This window comes from Talpa europaea (assembly GCF_964194135.1).
Source record: "Talpa europaea genome assembly, chromosome: 6".
NCBI lineage: Eukaryota > Metazoa > Chordata > Mammalia > Eulipotyphla > Talpidae > Talpa > Talpa europaea.
In genome coordinates this window covers 40,734,501-40,744,087 of record NC_140072.1, presented here as the reverse complement: position 1 = coordinate 40,744,087, position 9,587 = coordinate 40,734,501, and the positions used below count along the sequence as shown (strand labels likewise).

Below are 9,587 nucleotides of genomic sequence, written 5' to 3'. Positions count from 1 at the left end.
TCTTGGGATACAGTAATGGTATATAGGTGACCTTCACCTTCCTTGCTATGATAGATTAAGACACTTTAAGGGGTGCATGAAGTGGTCATGAGGAAGGGGTCTTGCCTGCAGGGCCTAATCTAGAGTGGATCATCTCAGGTTTTCTTCTCTTGGCTTAACTTTCACTGGGACCCAAACAGCCCAGGGAAATAGATGTTACAGAAGATTTTGCTGCTGAAGAGTTGAGATGGGGACTATGAAGTTATGGTTTGTATCAAACCTGGAAGCGATAGAGATCCAAAGAATACCTCCATTCTAGCTTATTCCTTTTTATGAATGACTCCCAGCACATTTCTGGAAACTGGCTTCCTTGTTGAGCTGTTAGCTTAATTCACATCTAAGCTAATGGCTCTCCATTTTATCCAATGTACTGTGATGACAACTTATTGTATTTAGGATATGGTTTTTAGGGCCTACACTATTTGAAGATATAATCAAGATGTTCATTTGCCATTTTCTTAATGTACTCTATTTTCATGACAATCTAGCTGCTTTTGATACATCTGAAAAAAAAAAACAACAAAACAACTCCAATATCACCGGGATAATTTGTTAGCATTTGTTCTCAGACATGTCAATAGTGACCTGTATCATAATGGAGATAATGCATTTACTATAAGGCAATAGCCAACATCTGATGAAGTGTTCAGTGTTTGGAAGCAGCGTTATAAAATCCTTAATGAAGACATCCTTTTGGGGCCCTCTAATGTGAACAATTACTCTTTCTGAGGGGACCCATCTGTTTTGTTAATTGGAAAGACAGTTTAGCTTCCATATGTAGCTGTGCTTTTTCTCAATCTGTTAATGCCTTTGTATTATTTTTTTGAAGATAACAAAGGTATTACTTTAACTATGTTGGTGGTTTTGCAAGCAGGGTCATCACAATCCAGGCCCAGTGCTAGAACTGGACAGGGAGGGACTGTGAAGCAGACCAACTCTAACAGAGTGATATGATTGGTAAATTTCTCCCTTCTTTCAAAACCCTGGGCATCCTGAAGAGTAATATTAAGAAATGTGAATATAATTGTGGGTGTGGTTGTTTTGGAAATAAGATGCTGCTACCCAGCACTGCAGGAAGATCTGCTGGGGAGGAGAACCTGGCCCCATATTTAACTTCACCTCAGTGAAGATCAGATACTGGTCTTTATGGGCTTTGGTTGTAGTATCCACACCCTTCCCCTGGGAAAAAATAAATTGCAAGTGTCCCAGAAGCTGATGCCAGTCGATATTTGGGGTTCCTGTTTTACAACAGATGCCAGGTGCTCAGATTCCCTGCTGGTATCTGCCAGGTAGTCCTTTCAAGTTAAGATGCAATGATGGTTGGTTTTGTGTTGGTGGGATTTTGGTGTTTTGAAAACATCCATATGCTTTTTGTTTAGAAAATAATTTGCTGATTTTTAGTTTCAAATCAATAAAGGAGGCTATTTTCTGTATAAATTGCAATCTGTGCAATAAAACACACATTAGATCAATATTCTGACATGCCTGTTACCAAGAAGTTCACATTCCCCCTAGTAGCTTCATCCAGTACACCCTGGTATTTCTCAATGCACCCTGAACCAGTCTGCCCTGTGGTTTCCCACTGGCCTGGCCAGTGGCCAGGAAAGAGTAATTCAGAATGTTAAGGAACATCAAGGTTATTCATTTCCATAGTGCCCAACCAAAATATCAGCCAAATTAAAAAATTTGCGTGGCTACAAAGAACATGCATACTCTCTAGTAGGCTTACCTCTCTCAGGTAGAATAAGAATGGTGTGATGTTCTAGGACCATGTAAGGTTTAGTCTAGTAAGAGACAAGAAAGAAAATGAGCGGACAGATTACGAAGGGAATAGTCACAAAGCTTGGGTGGGGCAGAGGGTGTAAGAAAGTGTATAGAGAAAAACAAGTAGTAATGGAAAGAGCAGAGCTGTAGTGCTCTGTAAATACTTTTACAATGAAAGGGGAAACTTCTCCAGATATTTAGGAAGCTGAGTTTTATTCTAAAACAATACCTGGCTGGCACCCAGGATATGACAGCAGTTCTAGCAATGATAATTCTTAGCTCTCATTGAGCATTGCCAGTGGTCCAGGCACTGTTTTGCTTCATGTCTGTTAACTCATTTAATCTTCACACCATAAACCCATGAAATGGGCACTTATTCCTATTTTACCTGTGAGGAAGCTGAAGCACAAAAAGGGTACACAACCAAGGTCACACAGGTAGTAAGTGGTAGAGTCTGGAAGAAAGAACTTGTCTTAGCAACCTTCCAGGGTGATCTTGGGAATAAAACAAGAGGTAGGAGGTAAAGTACTTTTAAAAAGCAGATATATTTGGAAATTCTAAAAGATGGAAATTGTTGGTTCTTAGCCCAGTCTTCAGGAGGTCAGGAATTTCATACAAAAATTAAAGGCATTTGATCAGAGGCCAAAATGAATGCAAAGCCATTTCAATTGCCTGACCAGTGTGCCCCAGTGACTTGATGGTTTCTACCACGAATTACATTATGATATAAGCTGCAGGCTGTACAGTTAGAGCAAATTTGAAGCCAAACGATTGATCGGATAGCCATCTGATCACTAGTTTCTCACCTAAACTGAGGCTGTTTGCTCATCATTTTGGGGAAGTGGAATCTCAGGAAGGATGAAAATGGGGAAGAGGACTGACTCCAGTATGCTTTTCTCGCCAATGAAGAATGGGGTAGGGGCTCCACTTTTACTTTTGTGCAGAGGAGGATTAAGCTTTACTTACCACTGATACTACTGATAAATCTTTCAATCTTTTGGCACCCTCTCTAGTCCTAACCTAAAACAAAGACGGCATTCAGAGTGGTAGGTGAAAGACTTGCCTGCACCTGGCAGGCCCGGCCCATGGAGACTTAGCAAGTAGAGCTGGCTCTGCCTTCCTGCACAAAGTGTGCCAAGCAATCAGCTCAAGAAGCTCCTTTATAAAAAAACAGCCACATATCTCACCTAAGGATCACCTAGTAGCCCTTTTCTACCAGGAATTTCAAGCCAAAGGATTGCTTGTGTACTCCTGATTCGGTATCACTGACCAATCTTTCAACCACCACTTTCTTAAGTTGGTGCACACATGATATCCAGAGGATCACCTGTTCCCACTCTCCTCAAGTGAATTCAGCACAAGAGAGCAAGTAAGTGAGACAACAGGGACCCTAGCATATACTGAACCTATATGTTCCCAAGAGGTAATCTATTACCTATTTATTCCCCATAAAGTCCCATACAGAGGGGGTATTAACATCACTCTCTTACAAATGGGAACGTTTGAATGGTTTTAGCCTTTGAGGAGGAAATGGCAGGTGAGATTTGTACTTAGCAAACACTGTCCTGGGGCCAAGAGAAACCGGGTCAGAGCAGGTGTGGGATCCTTCAGACCAGCAGAAAGGTAACGTGAAAAAAAAAGGAGAGGTGAAGGATTGAAGAGTTCCAGGAAGTAAAAAGAGCTCAACAATAAATTGTGTGTGGAGAGTGAGGCATCCAGGATGGTTCCTGGGCCCTGAAATGATTTCCACCGTGGCCAGAGCTGTCATTCATTCCACTGAGATGAAAAATACTCTAAATTTGTTTTCTCTATCATGTGCTGCTTTACACTAAAGATTTGAAGGTAGTCACTGGGAGAACAAGTTTGTGCAAAAACCAAACACGCTTTTTTTCTTTTTTTTTTAAATAGAGGCATGTTTATTTATTTATTTGTTTGTTTGTTTATACATGCACTGGGTACAGTCAGAAGCGCGGGAGGGTGAGAGAATTCACCAGAGCCAGGGCGGGGAGCAGAGCAGGCAGAGGGACCCAAGTGCACTGCTGGGGGGAGCAGCCGGGCGGCAGGAGAGGTCTGTGCGCCATGTGGGACCCTCCTCCGGTGGCCGGGGAGCAGCCGGGGATCAAACCGGCGCCGCAGAGGCCGCGGGCAGCTTCGCAACCCAGCGCTCAACCGCGGCGCCACCGGGGAGGCCCCCCAAATACGCTTTGAAAGTGCTTTTCAACAAAGGATTGTACTGTTCGTCTGTCAAAATGATCAAGGGACACTCATGGCATTTAGTGGGCAAATGGTGTCAGGGTTGCTGAACAGTCCTGCGAAAAGGCCAAGAATCACATAGGTTAGGCATTGTTTTCACCCTCAATGCCAATGGCACCCTCAGGAGAAAGTCTGGAAGAAAGAACTTGTCTTAGCAACCTTCCAGGGTGATATTGGGAATAAACCAAGAGGTAGGAGGTAAAGTACTTTTAAAAAGCAAAAAGAAAGGGTGGTATTGTTAGGGGAAAAAGGATGTCCCAAAGCTAATTCCATATAGGCTTTGTGGACTCCACCCCCACCCCAGGACAAAGCCAAAGACACTGGGAACTCCAAATCCCATCACCTCCAAAGGGAAGGTGGCTGGGACCTGAGGGTGGGGTTAAGCAGCCAGGTGGATACAAAAGGCAGACACGTGGGCTTTGGGGATCCCCCATTTTGGCTCTCCGCCCGCTCACAGCGCCCGGCCAGCTCGCGAGAGTGACTTTGGGTTTCCAGGTCGTCGGATCGGGTAGGACGCATTAAAGACTTTATTTCCCTATTTTTTCCCTGAGTTGTACATTTTCCTTATTTCCTTTTCTCTTGTAAATAAACCTTTTATTAACCTTTTGTGTGTGTGTAGTATTCATAAGTCCCTTTAAAGAGTGCGGGTGAGGACCCACAGCCAGGAACCCGTTTTAATATCGGGGTTGCTCACAGGGACCCTTTCCAATCTACCCACAGAACCAGAACAGCGAGCGCCCCAGTCTAGAACCCTCTGCCCAGAGCAATTTCGCGCGTAGGCGTGGCAGTCTGCGCAGGCGCACTTCAGGCCACGCCCACGCAGGCATGGACGTCATCGCGGCCGTTACGGCGCCCGGCCATCTCGGCGCGCAATTTAAAACCAACTCCGGCGACACGGAGGGCAGGATGGGACCGCCCGGTCCAGGTGACTTGGGGGGGCCAGGGGCGCAGGGGGAAGGGCCCGGCACGAAGCGGTGCTGCGGGTGGACTGGGCCGGCGAGCCGCCCCGACCGGGGAGCGCGGATGTGCCCGGCCTCGCTGCGGGCGGGGATCTCCGCGGGCGCGGGAGAGGCGGGCGGGGGGGAGGGGAGGCCCGGAGGGGGCGGGCGGGGTGCGCGCCGCCAATCAGAACTCGGCTTCGCTGGGGTCCGAGCCGGCGCGCGGAGTCCGGCTCTCAGGTTCTTGTTTGGGGTGCGGGGTGCCCTCTCTCCTGGGCTCGTGCTCCGTACCCGGTGTCTCTTTATTGAAAAGAGTTTTTCCAGGAATGCACGTTCGTTTCGGGGTCATGGAAGCGTTGTGATGACTGCTGTATGCTTAATGAGCTTGAATTTATTTTTACGTTCATTTAACAAGTATGGAGCACACATTTTGGGCCAGACTCTCTGTCAGGTGCAGAGATATAGAAAGAAACAGATAAGATCCCAGCCTCTTGAAGCTTGTGTTGTAGTTGGGGAGACAGACAATCGCCGAAATAATAATAGATGAGTCGACTGTTGTGATAGAGAATAGCAGAGCGTTTGGAGAACTTTTGTTATTTATTTATTTATGCATATATAAACTGGGGTACAGGCCAGAGGCGCGGGGGTGAGAGGATTCACCAGAGACAGAGCAGGGTACAGAACAGGCAGACTGACTGAAATACACTGCTGAGGGGAGCAGCGGGCAAGCCAGGAGAGGGGCGAGCCATGTCCCTGGCTGGGGATCGAACTCGTGCCGCAGTGGTTGTGACTAGCTTCATAGGCTGCGCCTTAACCCCTTGCGCCACCAGGGAGGCCCTGGAGGAGAACTTTTGTACTAAGGACTCAGGAAAGATCTTTAAGCAGAGTCTGGGGACCGTGTTCCAGTCAGGAGCAAGTGTAAAAGAGGCAAGCAGGAAGGCCTGGCATGGACTAGGACCAGAACATTGTGGTTGAAATTCATGAATGAGGTCAGACAGATAGACAGCCTTTGTAGGTCTTGTAAGTAGAGTGGCCCCTGAACTGAGAAGTAAATTTGCGTATCACCATCATATAGATGGTAAAATCAGGGGAACAGGTGAGAAAACTTGGAAGATCTTGTAGAGAAAATACTCAGGACTAACATTTTAGTAGCTGGATAAAGAAGAGCTTAGAAAAACTTAGAAGAGTGCTGTCCTAGAAGCAAAGAATGTTTGCAGGAGGATTGTCAGTTATTCAAATGCTGGTCAATCGTGAGACAGATGGGACCTGAAAAGCCAGAGTGGATTGAAAAAGGAGTGGGAGGTGAAGTGGTGAATGCACAAAGTGTTTTTGAGCTCAGTAAACATCTATTGAATAAACAGGTGCATAATGTTGTTACCAGGCAAAGGATCTAAAAATAATGTCACAGGCAAGGAGAGAAATCAGTAAAGAATACTCTGAGAACTGAAACATGCCTCTAATTCTCTCCTGAGCTCCTGTCTTAGACAGCTTCCTCCTTCAACTTCTGTTTCTGTTAAGGTTTCTTCTCTCAAGATCCGGCTCGCTTCCTTACTTCGCAGTCTCCACATCCAAAATACTCAAAGTCCTCAAGGTTCAATCTCTAGAAATGTCTCTTGCTGCCTTCCTTTCTATTTTTATTTTTTCTTTTGTTTTGATCTCAGCTGAGAGTTATGTTAGTCATACTCTTCAGCTTGTGGGAATCTATCAGGGAAACATGTGACGTTCTTATGTTTATTGTTAACCCTATTCATCTCTAGTCTCTTTCTTCACATGGGCAACCATTTAGTGTTTATTCTATATTGTTTTTTTAAAAAATATGTTCCTATAAAATAGGTGTTGTGCATTCTTTTTTATAACCAATTTTGAGTCAGTTGAGATACACATTTTCATACCCATTTGGAAGTTGAAGAAACAAATGCGTAGAGCATGTACGTGCTTAAAATTTCTCCAGCTAGTAAGTGATGAAGTTGGGGTTTGAAGTCAAACCTTCTGATTCTTAAATCTGGAAAATTTTCTCCAAGGTTTTTCAGTTCCTTCATCATCTCTCTTCCAATGATTTTGTTTCTTGTCTTACTACAATAGGCCATAGCCCTTCACTACCATAAACACACCCTAGACCTTGTCATCAATAGCTGCACCACTCTGTCGCCTCAACCTTAAGCACCTCACTTTTCAATACCACCCATCCCTCCATCTCATTTTTTTTGACAATTTTTAATTGTGCTTTTATTCACATTGTTAAGAAGGTACTTGTTTTAAAGATCTTATAAATAAAGTGACTGCCCTCTAATGTGGGGTAAGTCACCCCTTTTGGCATGGCATTTTCATTTTTATAAAAAGCAGAATTTCTTACAGGATTCTTACTGATCACAGAGTAGTTACAAGAATATCAGATATAATGATGTATATAATCTAAACAAGATAGGCTGATTAGGAGTTTCCATAATGTAAAAAAGGCATTTATATAATGTGAAAATGTACATATTAAAAGTTAGCTACATGGATAGGTTTAGGTAGTAGGAAGAATACTTGATGGGACATTGGTGGTGAAAGGTCCATATGCAGTCATGTTGCTTTTCCCCCCTGCCATTACAGTAATTAACTTCCACTAACGGAGACAGGTATTCCACACACATCTAAACACACAAAGATAAATTGTGAACTGCTACATGTATGGTCTAAAGTGTTCTGTGATCTTTCCGTAATTCTCCCACAAAAATAATGTATTTCAAACTTCCTGTGGGAAGTGGGAAGACTGGTGGTTAGATTTGGAAGATGTTTAACATTTGACATATCTTCAAAGAACCTATGTCTCCTTTTGCTCTGGCTTCCTCACTGTTAGCATGCACTCAGAATGGGCGAATTCTCATGGTGGTTTCACTTAACAGGGACAACTGAAATAATTTGAAATGTGATTACTTTTTAATAACATTTTAATCAAACATGGATCATCTGTAGCTTGAACCCAAAAAGTGGAGGTAGTGCATCTGAGCTTTAATGCTTTTGGTTTCAGTATTCTGTAGTTTCTTACCACTGTTCTAAAGAACAAAGCTGATACAACTACTTGTTTACTTACCCAAGCAGGCACTAGTTTGAGCTCTCAAAGAATATTCAAAACAGGAGAGATGTCACTCTTTTATTTTTCCTCTGGCCCTCTTAACAAACAAGACCAAAATTATCAATTATTCAAGGTCCCTATTGAGCAGTGGCATTTTTCTGTGTGGAGCTGTCTAGAGAGCAGAACAAATAAGAACTTCCCAATACTTCAGCAATGCTGACTTGGGGCGTCCTTGTAGGAATCAGGAACAGCAGCTTAGACTTTTTCTTATAGCTTTGTTTACCCTGTTTTCTGCAAACTGGTCCGTTGTGTTTTGGGGGAGGAGGGCTATGCTTGACAGTGATGCTTAAAGAGCATGTTAACATTTCTCTAGTTGAGTAGAAAAAGCTGGCAGTTTCTGACTCTCTGAATGTTAAAACTGCAAGTTCCTGTTGGGGGAAGAGATTAAAATTACTCGAAGGTCTACTGGCAACTTTAAATTTGAAAACAGGCTAGGTTGGGCCTCCCCGGTGGCGCAGCGGTTGAGCGCTGGGTTGCGAAGCTGCCCGCGGCCACTGCGATGCCGGTTCGATCCCCGGCTGCTCCCCGGCCACCAGAGGAGGGTCCCACATGGCGCGCAGACCTCTCCTGCCGCCCGCTGCTCCCCTCAGCAGTGTACTTCGGTCCTTCTGCCTGCTCTGCTCCCCGCTCTGGCTCTGGTGAATTCTCTCACCCTCCCACGCTTCTGACTGTGCCCAGTGCATGTATAAACTAAACAAACAAACAAACAAATAAATAAATAAGACATGCCTCTAGAAAATTAAAAAAAAAAAAAGAAAACAGGCTAGGTTAAATAATACAGTTTTCCAAAGCCTGCTTGTTAATTCTTGCTTTTTTCAGTCTGTTTTCAGCGTAACAGCCAGAGGGTTCTTCTTGAAACATAAATTAGCTCACTTTACTCTTCTCCTCACCTCCCTCTAATCACCTCTCTTCTCTTTCCACATGAAAGCCAGAGGTTTTTGCAGCGGCCCATACGTAAGGTTCATATACCCTTTCCAGTTGTCTTTCCTTATTCTTACTAACTGGTATTTCTGCTCTATTAGACCCTGGGAAGTCTGACACCCTATTACCTCTTCACTTTTGTTCTACTACCCTTGGATTATCCTACTTTAGCTGCACTGGTCTCCTCACCCATACCAGGTGTGTTTTCCCACCTCTGCACTTGGTATTTCCCTTGTTTCCCTCTGATATCTACATTGGTCTTGATTCTGATATTACCTTCTTGGTAGCGTCTTCTCTGACCAATAGATTTAAAAGACCTCCCACCTCCATTCCCCAGCCCTCATTTTCCTTCTGTGATTTACTTTTCTCGATAGCTTTTATCTCCATCTAACTTGCCATGTATTTTCTGGCTTCGTATGAAAATGTTCAAACATATAGGGAAATTGAAAATCTAAGACAATAACCACCCTTATACCCACTCCCTAGATCTAGCAGTTGTTAGCATTTTGCTGTATTTACTTTCTTAGTCCTCACGTATATTTTTGACTGATCCA

At 44.0% G+C, this 9,587-nt stretch overlaps 1 protein-coding gene across 1 annotated transcript in view; it reads left to right on the top strand.

The window, feature by feature from the left end:
* Positions 1-4,962: 4,962 nt before the first annotated feature.
* Positions 4,963-9,587, top strand: part of NCAPH (non-SMC condensin I complex subunit H) — a gene marked incomplete at both ends in the record, with an annotated part of 32,632 nt that continues 28,007 nt past the window's right edge. The window contains one exon of the mRNA XM_084234539.1: positions 4,963-4,981. Coding sequence (XP_084090665.1) covers positions 4,963-4,981 — 19 coding nt within the window. The remainder of the gene's footprint in view (positions 4,982-9,587) is intronic.